At 41.2% G+C, this 19,981-nt stretch overlaps 1 protein-coding gene across 2 annotated transcripts in view; it reads right to left on the bottom strand.

Annotated features, from left to right (window-relative positions):
* Window positions 1-958: 958 nt before the first annotated feature.
* The window catches only part of RPAP3 (RNA polymerase II associated protein 3), a 1,123,208-nt gene continuing 1,104,185 nt past the window's right edge, over window positions 959-19,981 (bottom strand). For both annotated transcript variants that reach the window (XM_044078821.1, XM_044078820.1), the window contains exon 17: window positions 959-1,236. In XM_044078821.1, the coding sequence (XP_043934756.1) occupies window positions 1,151-1,236 (86 nt within the window). In that variant the 3' untranslated portion in view covers window positions 959-1,150. The remainder of the gene's footprint in view (window positions 1,237-19,981) is intronic.

Genomic DNA, 19,981 nt, shown 5'->3' with positions numbered 1-19,981 from the left:
TGTTGTAATTCTTTAATAGTGCTGTTGCTGGTCTGAAACTTTTGCTTGAGTTCATTTATTTTTGGTTCATTGTCCATAGCTTTGGCTTCATTCTGTTCAAGTCTAAGCATAATTTGGTCCAGGCTAGAGCCAAATGTGGTTAGTTTATGTGAACAACATTGCAATTCTGTTTGTAAAGGTTGCAGTGCATTTTTAAGGTCCTCCAATGTTAGAGATTGTTCCTATTTTGATCTGAGAGACATCTTAGTAGCCTCTTGTTGTAGCTTGTTAGTTTTTTGCCTTTTGGAAGTGGTGTCTTTCTCAGGAGTAGAAATCATAGACAGTTTGGTTTTCGTGGTTAAAGTTTCCATTTGATATGGTTGGTTCTCCATTTGGTGTCCAAAGTTAGATGCTTTGTAATAAAAAAGAAGTTTTTATTTAGTAGATCCTGTTCTGAGAGATGCTTTTTCCTTATTTTTCTTGTTTTATGCCTGTGTATCTGGAAGAATCCACACCATGCGGTTCAGGGCTCAGCTTCCAGTAAGTAATAGTATTATTCAAAAAGAAAGGAATCCGGCAAAAATATAGATGAAAAAAGCAAGTATTCATATTCCTGTTTTAATCATTTGGTGTTTAGAGCATTTTCTTTGAGCGATGTGCTGGTTTAAGGTCAGATGAAAGTTTAAGGTTTCAGGAGCTGCACAGTCAGTGTGCTTACAGGCTTGTCCACCATTTTGGAATCCAAAATGTTTTACATATCTAACTTTTCATAATGTGTTTATACTCTTCTTTGCATATAGTTTTTCTATACTGAGAAATAATATATATTCTTAAACATGTTTTATTCTACACTATATAGCTGACTGTTCTAGAGTTGTGACTGAAAATATTCAGAAGTGCAGCTCACTTATCAGGTAAAGAAACTGCAAAATACATACATAATAGCACATTACTCTGAAACAGCCAACAAACTCCAAAATTCAGACCATGGGGAATATTTAATAGGCATCCACAATTCAAAATAAGTTGTTAAAAATGGTAATTCTAAGAAATCCGCTCACAGTGTAATTTGACATTTCTTAAGGTACATCTCGTTAAACATAATACTTTCTGTCAAAAATACTGTAACCTTTATTGAGCACCTGAATAAAATAAATATATTAACATATCATTATAAGCCATATTTCTTCATAAGACCTCTCACAGAAGCTTCTTCTATTCCTGAATTTAGAACACGATCAAATAATGCTTGAACCTCTGGAAAAAAGAAAGATTGCATTTACTGTATATACATGCAGACACTTAACACCTTCAGTAAAATAGCAGTGCATTTTTTTCTTGAACAATTATTTGGCATTTATCAAAAACCTCCAACCATGTGTCATTTAAATTACTTATTAAATGTTTACTTCTAAAATTAAAAATGTCTTCTTTTTTTAGGAAAATTTTTATTAATATAACATATTTACAATATACGTACAGAAAGGAAAAATTCAACATCACATACTGTTATTCAATGTTAGGAATACACTGAATCATCAAGATAATCTTATACGATTAATGCATTAAAAGTCTTGGTATTTCAATAGCAACATTTCAAGGCTATCCCAATCATCAAAAGTCGTACGATTTATAAATCTTATTCTGATCACTTCTTTTTCAGTTTTACATAATATTGTTGTTAAATTTTAAAAATTCTTTGAATGTAGGAACTGAATTCGATTTCCACTTTTTGTTGTAATAACTTTTCTAGCAACTGCCCGGAGACTCCAGAATATTTTTTACTGCTTGACTTTTACAGATAAAGGATGTGGAACATTCATTAGTATTGCTGATTTAGTTGAAGAACAGTTATCAGACCATACCCCTTAAAAACATATTTATCTCTTCCCAATATGCATTTAATTTTTCACAATCCATAAACACGTGTCCAATCAGCTTTTACATCTTTACTACATCCCCAACGATCTAAAGATGTTATTTTACTAAACTTAAACATTTTATAGGGAGTAACAAACATTCTACATTTATATTTCCACATAAAGACTTTCCAGTATAAACCTGAAGAAGACTGCCTAAATGCCTAACTGATTTAAGTAACAAAGTTTTATTCTTACCATCTACTGAGTCACGCAATTCAATACTATCTAAAAAGTTCCAGAATTTTGCATCCAAATTATTATTTATAATTAACTTATATAATATTGACAGGCTTCTTTTATAAGTTACTTTACCTTCAACAATTGCTTTTATATATTCATATAATGGGGGTATAGTGTTCTGCTCCTCTTCACTAATATTATCTACAAATTTATTTAATTTCCTACTGATGGATAATATTAACTGCGGTGGTGGTGGTGTGGTAGCATTGTCGCCTCACAGCAAGACGTTGTCCCGTTCGATTCTCAGCTAGAGCGTCTTCTGTGTGGAGGCATACGTGAATGGAGCATGCCTTCGTTGAAGGTTGTGCATCAGGGCTGGTAACCCGGTAAGTAAAAATCCACTACCAATCATTAGCAGACCGGAGTTCCGCTGTGGCAACCCCTAACCGGGAAAAGCAGAAAGACACAAACAAACTGATGGATAATATTAACTGGTTAACAGATGTATCCAGTTTGTAATCTTTCATTAAATATTCTGGCAACTTAGCTTTTCTTTCTTCAAAGCAATCAGACTATAATACTAATCCATTCCTTTTTAGTAAATTCATTTTAACATTGTTGTGAGTTTCCCTAAATCTAGAGGTGTGTGCAATGGGAAAGAGCAAACATTTCCATTTTGATATTAATGGAGTTTTAAAAATGTATTTCTTAAATGTTTTAAGAATGGACTTCATATATGCAGAGTCTAAAGACTGAAATGAATTTCCTTGCAAAGTAAATTATATTAATCATATGAAATGATTACTACATATTTCTAAACAATTTTCTTTTCTGTTAGGTAATTCCATTTACATTTCATTCCAGGGCTAAAAATCCCTTAATACTTTTCTTTCACATAACTGCAAGGTTAAGATATCTGCTCCTTATGTCCATACCATTCTGCTTTATTAAAATGCACTGTGATTCTACAACACTTAAGCAGATCATGCATACTATTTAAAAACTCAGTAAAAGGAAGTTGGATAAAACTAAATGAAGACATTATATAAAAGTCAAAACTCCAAAGATGGCAGTGATTATATACAAGACAGCAAATGTGGAAATGTTATTAAGGAAGTAAGGAAGTAATTAATAACATTCTTTACTGGCACGATGCCTATTCTGAGGTGGTACAGGCAACTGCCAGTAGCATCCTTTAAGTTACAGGTAACTCATTCATGTGAAATAAATGCATTAATATGAATGAGTAAAGCAGCATTTTGGTTCACCTGTTCAAGATAATTCACTTGCTTCACATTTAATTAGCTTAATCAGTGTGCTGAATGCCAGGAATTCAGTGCTATAATGAAGCTAAATTGCACTAGTCACAGTCTGCCTCTGAAACACTCCACAAAATAGGAAATACTGTAGAAAATAAAGTCTGATCCTGCAAGGGCTTCTCTACAATGGCTAGCACCTTGGTAAACACCCTGGATGCAAGAGAGAGGTCAAATTGGGAACACACAACTGTGTATATAGTGCCACAGTAAGAACCTACTTCTTTCAGAAACCCTTGAAAGGAGGGCTGCATAAACAACACCTTCCTCCAGAAAGAGCATATGGTATGGCCTGCTTAAGTTCTTTTGTGGAGAAGGATAGCAAAGCTTACTAACAAAAGCATATGGCCAAGCCTGCTTCTCTAGTCACAGCATTAGCATGGTCAAAATTAAAGCAAACGGTTACCCACTGCATAAACTAAAGCAAGTTCAGCACCAAACTGACCGCAGATTCATGAAGTCTGAAAACTTTCAATGTCTGACTCACTAGGAAGAGAATGTAATCTGGAAAGGTTACATAAAAGTTGAGATATCTAAGCTCCACAGCAACAGTAAACATAATTTTGTCCACCTTGTCCAAGGTTATCAATTACATTAAGGCAGAAAGGTGACAGGTGCTGTGATCTTTAAAAATTATCTCAGAAAAGATTGCATTAAGACTCAGTTTTAGGATGCTTACAGAGGATGTCATTCCACTCAGCTGCAGACTTGCAGGGGACATCTGCTGTTCTTGCGACAGAATAGTAATTAATGATGGGATGACCCAAAGTTCCAACATGTTTCCCAGACACCCATGAAGATATTTCTGGGAGAATGCATGGGTGTTACAGGTTAGTCCACTCATTTTATAAGCCTGTGATGTTCCCTAATGAATAGAGCCAGACAGACACAATGGGAAGAGAGGTTTCATTGTTCTTTTTTCATTGCAAAGATAAGGGTCTTGGGGTACTCTGACTTTACTTTCAAGAATGAAGCTCTGTAAAGGGCAAACTCTGTCAAGCAAGCTGTGAGGACTCAAGTGTGAGATGAACAAGCGAAGAATGTTGAAGGCCATACAGGAAAAGGTAGGGCACATCCAACAACTAATGGATGCCCTGATGGACTGTCTTACTCTGATCCAATAACATCTGGAACAAAGAGAGGGCATACTGAGATGAGCCCTCAGTACTGTGTACAACCACTGTACAAAGACTGAAGAATTCAAGGGATCACTCTCTGGGAGGAGGCTCTGGCCAAATGACTGATAAAAGCTGGCTGCTGACAACAGAGGCTACAACATCTTAATTAGTTGCAAATGAATACCTCTCCTAGGTTCCATATTATCTGCTGAAGCAAAAAACAGGAGAAAAGTGGAGCTGGTAACATACTATGTCTACGAGGCTATCTCAATGACAGAATTAGCTTCAAGAGGGTGTGACAAACATCTACCCTCTATAGCCTTAGATTGTTATAATGCTCTGACAGCAGCTTGGGCTCCTTTGAAGAAAACTTTTTATCCTTTCCTGTGTTGCATGATCTCAACTGACCTGAACTCACAAAATGTCCAAATAAGGCTAGAGTTTCCCTCTACTCCATCTTTGAGTGATCGTGATGAAAAGATCACACTTGTAGGAAACCAAGACTTTATGCTCTTCTCCCGAGAATTTTAGGCAATACTGGAGTGGGTCAGGGCTCATAATATGGTGGCCACAGAAACACTGATGGATTATATTTTCTAAGCACAACACATAGGATTCTCTCATAATGAAGACACTGAGATCTGAAGTGTGTGAGTAGAAGAAAGGGACTGTCAGACACAAGGGTAGGCATGCTCAACTAGTCCAGCACATGATATCACAGCTTGCATCACTGGAGAATGTGCACACAGTATCCAGCGAGGAAGCATCTGAGGAAAAAACAGGTGAACATAAGGTATACGAAAGGACAGTCAAACCACACACTCACCAAGGATGATTCCTGCTATCAGATCAGGATGCATACCTAAGAAAGAGTAGAAAATATGAGACTAATGATAACAATTCCTATTTGTTAACTAGGTAGACCCACTGGACACACATGCCCTTTTCAGGGTTGACTGGGAGCAATGTGACTTGCTCAAGGTCATACAGTAGGTGAGGGCTGAATGAATCAAACTGTGTACGTGTACCAAAACAACTAAAGCTCGCAGTCTTAACCCTCTGTACCAAAATTATGAGGAAGGTGCTCTCAACAGATGAATTACTATCTTCAAGGAATAAATGTTAGTGCAAGGAAATATGATTTGATAAAGCTGCTTTGCCAAAGTGTTTGACTGTAAAGTTTGCATGCAGTATCTGTGGTAAACCATTTATTCCCACCTAAACAATCCAAACACCATTGGTCACTGCACCTCACAGCACGTTACATTTCCAAGCACGAAGCTCTTCAGCAATTGTCCAGTTTGCAACAACAATTTCAGTCAATTGTGTTGCACCCAATCTCTCAAATGTCATTTGTCTTACTCCAGCAAAACAGATGACCTAAAGGCAAGTAAGCAAAGTAAGAAACTGGCAAAGAAAGATGGCAAATTACAAGATCAATGGAATACTGACAAAGAGGCATTACTAACAGAAAACAAGAAGCTATTATGATTCTAAGACAGTAAGACCCCCATGGAATATAGAATATAGTTCAAGAGATCTCGACTTCAGAAAGACATAGGAAGGAGTTCAGACAAGGGTGATACAAAAATACCAGGAATCATATAAAGCAAGACCATATTAGTTTACAGTAGAGTCCCAAAGAAAGAAGATAAAATAGGAACATGAAAGGAACTTTTAAGTTATCGCATGGAAATCCACCAAAACATGAGTGACATATTTTAAAACTGTACATCAACAACTGGAAACAACTTGAAGTTAAACAGTAGAAAAACAACGAAGACCTAGAAAGGGAGACCTAAGAAAGTACAATTTCAAAGACAGGGTGGTAAATGATTACAAAGATTGCTCTGAGAAATAGCAGATAAAAATGATTACAAAATTGTAGAATATATGGTACTAACATAAGACAATTCTTAAGTGTGGTGGGAAAAATAAAATGTTAGCTTTGTTGAATCAGCAACTTATTCAACAGCTAGAGAAATTAGCACACCGGGTGGTTCAATCAGTCCCTGTCTGCCTCAAAGTTATATTTCCAGAGGATGCTAGAACTGGTTTGGAATAACGGACACGACTGGGATTAGCCAAACCCTGTACCTTTACATCACCTTTGGTCCCTTTCTTATCCAGTAAAAAAAAGGCATGCTATCAGACTCAATAACTGTTAAGACATCACTTGGCAAATCCAGCCAGATCAAGGATCTCCATCAGAAGTCCAGCCTGCAGCTGGTTATCACTCCAGCCACAAGGGACATGTCTGGCTTGGACTGTGAAGCTTTCCTTTGTCACAATAAATCTGAAAGCTAGAAACCATGCTCTACTTGATCAATAAGGGGTAATGAGACTAAGGTTCGATCTTGTTCCCTAATCATTATAATAAGACATGGAAAAGGTGGGAAAACATACACTAATGCCCCAAGCTATAGGAGAGAATGCATCAACAATTATCTCCATGCTAACCTACTCAACTCAGCAGAATAGGAAAGACCGCATTCCCCAAAGTGGATAAGAAGACAGTCTCCAGAGTGCCTCACTTCAGGAAGACCACGATCAATCATGACCTCTGAATATGAAGTCCCACGAAAGGAGTTGCGCAGTGATTTAGAGAATTCATCAGTTCACTCATTGTCAGATAAGAAGCCTCTCTGCAGAAATAGTGTAATGTCATGCTCTTTGCTTGTTTAAATACCACGACAGACTGGTTGTCTGACTTGCAGGAGTAGAAAGCAGAGATGTAGCATTTTTTCTTCAAAAGTAATCAGAGCCAGAATGACTGCTCTTAGATCCAAGTGTCTGATGTGGAGCTCACCAGTCTGCAAGTAAATATTTTTTTCAGCAGAATTAACAATCACATAGGCTATAAAAAGGTAAATCCCATGACAAGATTGGTGGAGAACATCCACCACTCCATAGTCTGGTAAAAGGGTCCAGTGCCAACAGAAAGTATATGTGTAGGGTGGCTATGAATCCAGTCATATTCACAGTTCACTGCAACACCCGACATACATCCTCAGATGGGCAAAGAGCACCACAAAGATCATGACAGTCACCAAGCACAGAAAGCAAACCAATTCCAAGCAAGAACCTTGTGCTGCTTCCTCACTCAGGTGGCCAAGGTGATGACCTCCGGCTGCCTCTCTAGAGGCAAGAACGGCTGAAACTGAATAGTGTCGAACTCTGTGTTAATAAAAGCAATCTCCAGAAAATGAGTCAGACAAGGCCTTCTCCAATTCATGGTCACCTCTTGGCAATGCAACCAAAGGAGTTTCAGGTACAGGGATGTTTCTAGAAAATCTCTTGACATGGCAATCAAGAAGAACAAATCCTTCATGTAAGGGATCATATGAAGATGTTTCTCTTACAAAGTTTTGGCCACCATATTCAATAACTTGTTACAGACTCTAGGCACTGAGAAATCAAGCAGCAATATTTTTTTTACTGCAAGTGATGCCCACTCAATGTAAAATGAAGGAACCTCCTCTGTGTATCCAAAATACACAATACTAAGTACCTAAAGATGGCTACCATGTCCAGTGAAGCTATCCAGGCAACCCTTGCAAATAACTGATGTTATGATTGAAGTTGCTTAAGTTCTAAAACAGCAGGAATGGGAAAGTGATAATAGTAAAACTCAAGCCCTTTTCTGAAAATAAGACAGCCTCTACATCTACAGCTCCTTTCACTATTAGAGTATATTTCTGTGTCTGACAGTGACTCACTTATTCCTGGTTCTCCATGCTTGGGTGAACTAGGAGAACTTCCTCTAATCCACAGACAACTGTAGACCAGAATAAGGATCAAGGTGGAGCAGCCAATGGTGTTTCTTCTTAGGCAACATAGCTGGAACTGGGGAAGACTAAGATTTCAAAGCCCTTCTCAAATCATTAGGAGGCCTGTCTCTCTCTCTCTTCTGGAGCTTGCTAAATTTAGGTAAAAAAGAAATGGGGGTGGAATGACAGGATCAGAAGAGATAAGGACCTTTTCATCCATATGTGATTATTACTAAGGTCCTAAGCAGGATGGATAAAGAAAATGGCATCCAAGAGCTGCTATTGAACCATTCACCTCAGAGCGGACAATCTAAGCCAAGCCATCATGTTCAGGCATACTCCTGAGCATGTAGCCTTAAGATGACTATCTACAAAGTCCAAGATAGAGTGGCATACATGGCAGTCTAGTGTAGCAACCAAAACAAGAGTTTCTATCAGCTCATTCATTTACCTTACACTCCAGGAATTTCTCAGGTTTATCCACAGCCTTCCTGACCAGTTTGGACTGGAAATAGGAAAATAGAGATGAATAGTTTACAGCACTAAATTGCAACATGGCAGAGGCACCAACTATCTTCTTAAACATGTTCAAAGATCTAGACTCCTATAACTGACAAAGTGTAGTGGATTATGGTGCTAATGCTGGACAAAATGGATTGTGCTGGAGTCCACATTAGGGCTTGGTCAATTACTCTACCACTCAGAAAGGGCTTGTAGACTGGCGCCACTATTCCTGCAGCAGAAGTAGGTAAATGAGCAGAATTGATGTGCTCCCAAGCTGCTTGAATAGCATTCTTAACGACTAGTTCTGTAGGATGGGGACTATCCCAAGATTCCCCCCAGGCCTCCTCCACAGAAACTCTACTAGGCATTCCAGGCCAGTCTACACTGTTGCTCATAAGCCTGAAATGCTCTCCAAAGAAGAAGTCCACTATGAGGCAACTGGGGTGAAGCACACTCATTACCCTTAACTATTTCAGACACAAATGCCTCATGATTTTCTGAATCCACTTAAGAACCAGACTGTGGTGAATTCTCATATTCCTCTCCCACCACAGTCCACAAGGGTAAGTGCTTATGCAACACTGTGCAAAAAGAAATGAGTGACAGACACATGCTGAGTGTCAGAGGGCAAGGAAACTGCACACAATAGTGTGGCTGAACAGAGATCTGTGACAAAGCTAATGTAAATTTCAGACCACGTTTCTTAAGGATGTGATCCTTCAGAGGTAACTCAGATGCTCACCACATGCCAAGCATAAGCTTAATGTTCAACTTCTGAAATGTGAGCCCTGTTATTGAGACAACCTGACCGAGTCGCCTCTGCCTCCATATGATGAACCAAAGTACCCTGGCTGCCCAGGAGGATAGTCCTTCAGTTAATGAATGACTGGCTCAAAGGACTGCTCCATGGGATAAAACTGGATGACTTAGGGGGCTATTAAATTAACCAGGGACTGAGTGAAGTAAGACTCCCAAGAAACTTCCTCCCAGGGTCAAGGTGCAACACACATAGGGTGGCAGCAAGGGCATACCTCCCCTCAGTACTCCTCTGAGGGCAGGTGCAAGTTCTAACAAGCCAAAGACATGCCTGGTAACTGCAGGGACTGCCTGATGAACACTGGACTTAACTTTTGGAGGGCTAAACAGTAAGCTATTCTCTGGATGCTTGTCCATGTGGCAATACTCCATCTTATGCTTGGAGCTACATAACAGATTCTCCTACTTAAACACATAATGGTCACCATCTTTTCAATCACAAAAACAATTAATGGTTTCTCCAGGTAGCACCTTTGAGTGGTAGGAATGAAATGCTGGCACTAGTGAGTTATCCACATTGTACTCCTATCCAAGACAGGAAAGATAGTACCAGTGTGGGACCTGGCTGGCCACAGGGAGATGAATTAATACATCTGAATATAGGACTTCAATAATTACAGTAAGGATCATGAATTGAAATAAGTGAGTGGCAAAAAAGAACTGGAAGAGTAATGATATATGCACTTATATAGTCAGCATAATATGTCATGACAAAGTCATATCAACACAAGCTTTTCCATTAGACTAGGTTTCTGTCTTACACCAAAGATTTTCAGAAATAATGAATTCTACTGGCATGCTGTAACTGCCTGTGAACTTCTACAGAATAGGATTAATGTCCTCATGAATTCTAGTAATTAAGAAGAGAATACCAACAACTGTGACTGGTTCAGGAAAACAGAAGAAACTGCCTTTTGTCATAAAAAGTAGGATTCATTCTTTTATTTTGAACACAGCTTTACACAGGATCACACACTGAAGACTTGAATTCAGACACTATCTCCCTGAACTAACTGTTGCCAAGAAAAAATAATTTCCACAGAAAGTATTTTCGGTTCAATGAATGTGTAGCTTGCAGCTTCAAAGGGAGGGAAAACTTTCCCAGCATGAACTTTAGGTTCCATGAAGGGAAACTGTGTCTTTGAATGTCTTAAGTGCAACATCATTTATGGAAAGCTCTAATTTTTCTGGATATCTAACTCCCTTCTCAGATATGGAAATACATACACAGTAGTTTCCAACTTAAAAACTGCTAAGGTGTTACTCTGTAGCTACATTTTACAGATTATGTTCATATTTTGACAGTATTTCTAAACTGTTTCAGCCACTCTGCACCTTTAAGAAAATGTGTTACCATATTGTTTTTTATTCTTCCTTGAATGACAAATGTTTGTCTCCAATTCTTAATACTGCATTTGCTTATTATGTTATCAAAATTATACAGCCTTTTCCTATTATTCTCTGAATGATGACTTTTTTTTAATTTTTATGTTGCATGTTGCTCATTACTATCTAAATATGCAGAGCTTTCTTCTCAAGGCCAACAATGAAAACAGATTAAGCACAGTTGGACTTCATTGGCCATCAAATATCAATAAACAAACTGGATTAGCTGTCACTTAACAGAGGCCATCAATGCAGTCTGAAACTGCTGAAACATGCACCTTAACTGAAGAGTAAGCTAGTTTAGTTTCAAAAAGATGCTTGAAAATAGTCCAACAATCTTGACACAGTGCAGTTAAATGCATCTCTGACATCTTTTTGCCCATTCTGAATATCAATTTCAGATCTGAATGCATGATCACCAAGGAAGATGTGTTTATACAGGGTTAAACCTAGCTCCGGAAGTGGGGCAGGTGGATAGTCTGCATTATTATGGGATTACAACACCTTCCCTGGTGCAGATGCATGCTGCTGTGCACTTGCGATGATGTATTTGTGCAGATTGTTGGCCAAAGACCCGCTCCTGGAAATACCTCTCAACAGTTCTGCTTGTCTTACAAGGGAGTGTGGCATAGACTGACCCCCCCCCCCTGCAGTGAGGGCATGCCATTTTCCCTCTGACAGTATCACCAGTAATGCAAACCATCCAAGCCGGTATCTAATAAACCTGTGATACAGTCAGGGCTTTATCTCTCCATGCTACCACACCTAGCATGACATGCACCAGTTCTTGATTCTAAGTGAATAAGAAGGAAACTAGTATTGACATCTTTAGATGCTGAACTAAACAACAGTCCTTGAACTTGAGCATTCAGATCAATAGCAAATAGATCACTTCAGGCATAAGAGCAACAGAAAAGGAAAAAAAAAAAATACAGAGAGCCTGATGAAAAAAAGAAGTTATGTCTTACCATAATGTTCCATCTGTGTTGACAATCTTCACTAATCCTTGACTGTGGGCTCGGTTCCGAGTGTTGGAACAGACTTGGCCAATATTCCAGCTAGCGCCTTCCAAAAACACTCGAGCTAAGCTCTAACTATAATGCTCATCATAAGATTACCTCAGCTCGAGTTTGCAAACAATAGTGAAAGCCAAGGAATAACAGATCAGAGGCCATATCTGTGTCTCTTATCATGAAGCTAAATTTTGGAGAGATCCGAACTACCAAGAGATCTAAAGGCAGGGGAAGGAGGAGGGGTGTCAAAGATTAGTGAAAATCGACAACACAGATGGAATGTTATGGTAAGCCATAACTTCTTTATCTGATACTGTCAATCTTCACATAATCCTTGACTGTGGGACAGAGTCCCCAGCTACCTGAATCTTGGGAGGTTTCATGGAAGAATATTCCTGAGCACTATCGAGCCGAATTATGCACGTCCCCTACAGACCAGGTCCAGTTTATAATGTGTAATAAATGTATGAGGAGATGCCTGTGTCGCTGCTTCACAAATATCATCTAAGGAAGCTCTGGCAAGAAAAACTGCAGAAGCTGCTATACTATAGTTGAATGGGCTTTTACAGGTCCTGGTAGGTGCATTCCCTTTTTTGTTATAGACAAAGGTGATACAGTCTCTAAGCCATTTAGCTAGGGTAACTTTAGAGACTGGACTTCCCAAAGTGACTGAAGAAAATGAAATAAGTAGCTGATCAGATTTTCTGATTGTCTTTGTTCTGTGAAGATATAAAGGTAATTGTCTGTGCACATCTACCAAGTGCAGACAGTACTCCATTACTGGAGAAGTTGGGAGAAAAAAAGACAGAGTTGTATAGTTTGCTTGATGTTTGACTCAGAGACAACCTTTGGTAGGAAGGAGGGACTTGTTTGTAGGGAGACCCTGTCCTTCTGAAAGATTAGATAGGGAGGTTTGCAGGATAAGGCCTTGAATTTCAGATATTCTAGCTGAAATGATAGCAAACAAGAATAAAGTTTTCCAGAAAAAAAACTTCAAGTCACAACTTGCAGAAGGTTTGCAAGGATAACAAATAAAAGACTGAAGTACCAGACTTAAATCGCATGGTGCAGAGGGTTCTTTATATGGAGGTCTGAGCATTAAGGTTCCTTTCAAAAATGCTTTGCAAAAGTTTATGGGATATAAGGGATGAACCATTTAAACCAATATGAAAGTTAGAGATCGCAACAAGATGCACTTGAATAGTAGAGGCTGATGCTCCTGCTTCAGAGTAAAGCCAAAAACTCCAGAAGACCATCAATAGGCTCAGAATATGGGTCAGGATTAGAGTCTAACGGCCATTTAGTAAACTTTAGCCACTTGTTAAGTACAATTTTCTTGTTGAAGGTTTGTGGTGGGCTAGAATGATCCATTGGACCAGGGAGGTGACAGAAGAATGCCTGGCAATCATGGGAACTGGAGAAGCCACGCAGTGAGCTTGACATGCTGAAGATTTGGATGAACCAACCCCTCCAGGTGGGAAAATAGGTCTGGAGCTGAGTCCAGTATCCAGGGTTTCCAAAACAGATGAAGCCACAGGAAGGGAAACCAGACCTGTCAAGACCATAATGGGACAATAAGAATTATTCTGTTCTTCGACCTGTTGGGTTTCCTTAGAAACTGGCATATTAGAGGAATTGGGTGAAAGGCGTACAATAGACCAGGGGGCCAATCGTGAATGAGAGCATCTCTGGGTGACTCCCCCGGAAAGGGGATTAGGGCAAAGTAACTGCCGCACTTATTGTTCAGAGGGGACGTGAACAGGTTGGGGGATTAGGGCAAAGTAACTGCCGCACTTATTGTTCAGAGGGGACATGAACAGGTTGCAGCAAGGTTGGTCCCAGTGACAGAATATCTTTTCCACCACCACTGGCTTGAGAGACCATTCCTGAGGCATGAGGATGATTTTCCCCAATTTGTACGCAATCAAGTTGGAGCTTTCTGGAATGTGCATTGCTACTAGAAAGCAGTCAGAAGATATTGCCCATTGTCATACTCTGAGTGCTTCTCGACAAAGAGGGTAAGATCTGGTTCTCCCTTGCTTGTTGATGTGCCAAACTACTGACACAGTGTCTGTTTGAATCGCAACTGTTCCGAAGGGGAGGGTTTTTGAAATGACTGCCCTCATCTCTAGAATGTTGATATGCAAATTGGCATCCAGCTGGGACCAAGTGTCTTGGACTGTCTTTCCCAGATAATGCCCCTCCACCCTATCTGGGACGCGTCTGTGGCCACTATGGCTTGAGGTTGAGGAGGGACAAAGGGATGGCCCAACAAGATTTCACTGGAGTGAAGCCACCAACTCAGGTCTTCCTTGCATCGATTGGTGATCATAACCAGATGGCACACTGGCTGATTCAGTAAGAATCATTGGGACGCTAGAAGCCATTGAAGAATTCACTGACTTCTGATCTTATCCTTTGTAGTCTTTCTATGGGAAGAGACATAATGCCGGTGATTGTTCTGAGCATAGCTCCAATGAATTCCAACTGTTGAGATGGTTCTAAATGAGATGTTTCATAGTTTATAGATAAGTTGATGCCTGGTGGGAGCAGTAAGGAGCCAGTCGTTTAGATATGGAAACACTCTGAATCCTAGCAGTCTGGCAGTGAAGTGACAGTGACTGGCTCCCAAGCAGAAAAACCTTGAACCTTTGTCTACTTTTATCTACTTTTTTACTCCTGAAGATCTGATTGAGCATTCATCTCCATTCATCTTTTTTCAAGAACTGAAGTACAGACAGAAGAACGAGACCACCATGCTTAAACTGACTTGTTCACTGACTTTCAACTGACAAAATTGGTCTCTTTTGTGCAGCATCTTCCATTGTTACGGAAAGGGTTTTCCTTCTTACAGCTGGTCAGAGTCTCCTTAACTTTGGGACCAAACAGGGATATTCCATCAAATGGAACGTTGATGAAAGAAGAAATGGCATTAGCCTTATGGAAGACTTGGAAAAAGCCACTTTGTCTCAAACTCCTTCAGCTACTGTTCCTGCAAGAGTATCTTTAATCAGATCTCTGTGAAGTAATCTATCCATTGTCCTAGACTCTTTGTTAGGAGGTTGGATAGTAGGACTTCCATCAGTAAGTTCCTTCTTGGTGGCTGTCACTGCCACCATGGCATCCACAAGAATTCCCTTGGCTCAGTGTTGCTGATCCTCAGGGGCTTTTTGCTGAGGTACCAGAAGCACCATTAAAAGTTGGAGTTTGTTTCCAGTGACCACCTCTTGAGTGTATTTTCTGGATATTTTGTGTTGCTGTGTGTTTGGATTTGATCCTGAGGGCCGACAGGATACTGTTTGGTCTCTTTGGAATAACATCGATAGAGTCAGGTAAATGAGATCGTCAGCAGGAGAGAGAGATCCAAGAGGTAGGATCTCTAGGATGTCCCCAAAGGAAACATCTTCAGGGATGACACTCTTCCATGGAGTCTAAGTGCTTCCTGTTGCACTTTCTCTTTGAAGGTACCTATTCGGTGGAGTGTTCTGGAGAGGTATCCCAATAAGACACAACCACTGTGGTTTGATCCTGAGTCTTTTGTGCCCTCTGTCTCAAGGATGAGACTAGTGGAAGCTGCGGTCGGTGGGAAGGACAAGACCACTGGTCCGACAAGGAGGGCATAGACTACCCACAATGGACAAGGCCCTCTCCATGGCCTGAAAGGCAGGCCCCCCCTGAAGAGGGATGGGAGCCTGGAACTGAACTAGACTCCTTCGGAACCGTGGTCTCTTCGCGCACTGAGGAGACCACCTCCGAAGCCAAAGCCAGTGTTGCGCTTACATATGCCAAAGCACAGAGGAGCACGGAGGGCTTCGAAAGGATCGAAATCTAACCCTGCTCCTCGGAACAGGCAATGAAGCCTCAACCCTGGGAAGCCTCTGGATCCAACAAACCCGAAGAACACAGGGTAGCTATTGGTGCTGGAGAAGGTGCTCTGAATGGCATCGTAACAGTCGAAGCCAGGAAGGTCAATACCAGGGGCAACGAAAGCTCCTCTGGAGTCGGAGGAATAAAAGCTGGAGTGGAAAGAAGGCAAGGTTCCAGAGCTAACATTGCTAGGAACCATAGGAGGTAATCCCCGCACTGCAAGGAGCTGATCCACCAGTCTCATGATATCACAATCCTTTAGACTCTTGGTGTTTCGGACTGAAGAAACTGAATGAGATCTTAGTGGACATTTTTCCAAAAAAGGACTGGGAAGATGGTCCACAAAAGGATCCACTGTGGGTGAATATCTGGTGCATGGTAATGCTTTAAATGAAAACTCCTTCGGATCCGTGGTTTTGGTTGTCGTAGAAGAAAACGAGTCCAGAACTGACATCGGTGCTGATGTAGATGGTGAAGAAACAGGCACCGATGGCACCGAAGATTGAGTCACTTGACCCACTGGTACCGAGGAAACGCTAGGAACTATGGGAGCCTTGGCCATTTTACTTGCCAGTTCTGAAGAACATGTCAGAACAGACCGACTTCTTTTCTTTGGCTTACTTGAGGAAGAAGAAGAAGAATGTGTGAACTTACATCTGTTTTGGACCAGATAAGAAATCGTCAAAGTCTGACTTAAGACCTTTCAGAATAAGCTTATTTCTGTGGTCGATTAGAGTCCTATGGTTAAAACTGTGGCAAATTGCACAGTCCTCTTGCAAATAGGTTCATAGCTTGGTACTAGGTTATCAGCTCTAGGGCCTATACAAGCCTAGCCATAACAATTCCCCTGGATATTTCTTCCTGCAATATTTACTTCCCTGGACCCCTGTCTAGCAGGGCGACTGACGTGATCCCCGGGGTGAATTTCCTATCTCCCATCCAATTGTCAAGGTTCCTTTTGAAAAGCACCAAGGAGACGCTCTGCTTGACATGTATGGGCAGTCTATTCCAGAGTATGGGGAGTCTCTGGGACAGGAACCTATCCCTCCGGCATGTTTTGTTCATTGTGATGACAAGGTTTAGATCCCTGGAGCGTGTGGCTCTGAGGGATTGGGATTTCTTTAAGTGGAGCATGTCCAACAGCTCAGGGTTTGACATGGCCTTGTATGTTAAGCAGAGATTGCCTCTGAGAAGACGATATGCCACAGAGTATAGCTGGAGTTTTTTTAGACGGTCAGTATAGGGCATCTGCTTTAGGCCTGTGATTCTTTTAGTGAGGTATTTCTGTGGCCTTTCCAGCTGTTGCAGATGTCTTGTGAGGTACATACCAAATGAGGCGTTGTACTCTATAATGGGTCTAATGAGGGATGAGTACAGTGGGACAATGATATCCTTTTTTCTGGATGAAAAGCCCTTAGTGATGAGGTGTGCCACATAGAAGAATTTCCTGACTGTTGTGGCGATGTGGTTATCGAAGGTAGACCACTGTCCACCTGTGTCCCTATGTCTCTCATCACACTTTCTGTGTTTAGTGTACTGCCACCTATGTGGTAATTCATGGGTACATGGTTTTTCCCAAAGGGGATAACTATACATTTCTTGGCATTAAGCTTGAGCCCATGGCTCTGGCACCAAGCATCTGTTTCTGTAAGGCCCTTTTGTAGAATATTCACATCATTTGGGGATTCAATAATGGCTCCCAGTTTGCAGTCATCTGTGAACTTAGTTAGCCAGAGTCCCTTAGTGTTGGCCTGTACTTCAGAGAAGTAGATGCCAAACAAGAGCGGTCCCAGGACTGAACCCTGAGGTATGCCACTTGTCACTTGTCTGGAGCTGGATTTGGAGTCAGCTACTTTTACAGCCTGGGTTCTGTCAGTAGGCCAGTTGGCAACCCATTGAGTGACTTATGGATTTATACCCAGCTTAGTAAGTTTATCTATGATTCCAGAGTGGGGGATGGTGTCAAAGGCCTTGGCGAGGTCCAGACAGGCTGTGTAGACCGCCTTACCCTCGTCCACAGCTCTGGAGACTGATTCGAAGAAGTCAATCAGGTTCAGGAGACAAGATCGGCCCTTCACGAACCCAAACTGGGTGGGGTCCAGTGTTTGAAGGTTGCCAATGTCTTTGTTTATAAGTTCCATGATAATGCATTCCATGCCTTTGCAGATCAGGCTCATCAGACTGATGGGACAGTAGTTCCTGGGTTCCAAGGTGGATCCCCCTCTTGTGGAGTGGGATAACTGTAGCTGTGCGCCACTCAGTGGGCACGAAGCCTGAGGTGAGGCTATGATTAAACATGACACTTAGGTGAGGTGCCAGTTCATTTTGTAGTTTATGTAGTACACAGCCTGAGATGTCATCTGGTCCTATGGATGCTGTATTCTTAGCTTTGGAGAGTGCGGTTTCTACCTGTGTGGCTGTGATTACTGGAATTTGGCAATCTTTTGGTATTGAGATGGGCCCTTTAGGGGGTGAGAGGGGGGTGAAGTTTGCACTAAATCGATCTACCAGGATATTGGCAATATCCTTGGGATCAGTATATTTAATGCCATTCTGCTGTAGCTCAGAGCATATATGAGCATTGCCATTCAGATTCTTGACATAACTACAGAATGCCTTGTGGTTGGTTTGGAATTTTGGCAATTTTATTTTCGTAACTAGCTTTGGAGGATTTTATGAGGGATCTCAGCTTCTTACTGAGGCTGGTAAGGGAGTTTTTTGCATCCTGGGATTTTCTCTTTTCTGCGACAGTTTCTTTCTTCTGTTGTACAGTTTGTTTATGGCAGGGAACCACCAGATTGGCTTGCTTTTTTTGGAGGAGAGCGTCTTGGTTCTATTTGGGATAGCACGATTCTTGCAAGAGTGGATTTGCTCGTACAGTACCTTAGTGTAGGATTCAGCAGTCGAACTTTCAGCTCCCATCTGCATGGGTGTCATGAGGTTTGTCACTTCTGACTTGAGTAGCATGAAGTTGGCTTTGGAGAAGTTTTTTACAGAGGTTTCCTTACTGGGGGGTGGGGGTGGGATGTGGATGTCAAGGGTGATTTGCTTATTTTCAGACCCAACCAATGAGGGGGTGACCACTGGTGTGGAGCATCTATCTCCCATGTTGGTAATGGCCAAGTCTAGGAAATATCGTGCCCCTGGTGGGACAATGGATTCATTGATTCAGGGCGTTGGAATTTATGAATTCCAAAAACCGTTGGGAAAAGGTGTTGGTACACGAGTAGTTTTCCCAGTTAATGGCAGGGTAGTTGAAATCACCCAGTATTAGGGTATTTAGTTGTATTTTAATATTGTCCAGTATGTTTAGAAAGATGTAGTGAGAATCTTGGGGCATGGTGGGGGATGTGTAGCAAGCTACAATTTGGCTTGCAGTCTTACCTAGTGTTAGTTGCACCTGGAGCATTTCAGATGCATTGTATTGGGCAACTAGCCTGGAGGTGTGAATATCCTTGGTGAATATGGACACTCCTCCACCTTTAGTGTTTTGGTCTTGGTTTGGTGGCCGAAAAGTGTGGTAAGCATTGTAGCTTGGTATTGCAAGGGTGCTCTCTGGAGCCTTGAACCAGGTCTCAGTTACTGCACAGATATCAATGTTCTCCATTTTTCAGGAGTGCCTCGAGAGAATGCATTTTGAGGTTTAGACTTATAGCACTGAGTAGCATTACCTTCAGATTTTGCATGCTTGTATCTGTTACGGTGGTGGTTTTGTCCTTTGAACCTTGCCTAAAAAAGGCACTATAGGTGTGGCGAGAGCTTTAGCCAGTAACCTGAATTCCAGGGGTGACAGGTGCAGACCATCTCTGGCAAAGCATCGTGGTTTGTTGATCATGTCGTCCCAGGCAGACAGATACTAGATCCCCTTTGAATGACACCAGAAGCTTAGCCAATTGTTGAAGTCAATCATTTTGTCCTTATACTGTGGTATCATTCTGGGGAAGGCAGGATGCTACTCAGGGCTAGGGTCATACCTGCCTGGGCCACAAGATCTAAGAGCTCTTTGATGTCTCTTTTCATGTAGTCCAGGGAGGTACGTCTCAAGTCATTCACTCCAGTATGGACAATGACATAGTCATATTTGTACTTGTGGAGTGACTTGAGTGCTTG

The sequence above is a fragment of the Protopterus annectens genome, chromosome 7.part1, assembly GCF_019279795.1.
Source record: "Protopterus annectens isolate FY-2018-M chromosome 7.part1, PAN1.0, whole genome shotgun sequence".
Taxonomy (NCBI): domain Eukaryota; kingdom Metazoa; phylum Chordata; order Ceratodontiformes; family Protopteridae; genus Protopterus; species Protopterus annectens.
Note: the sequence above shows the minus strand (reverse complement) of the source record. Positions and strands in the feature narration are given on the sequence as shown.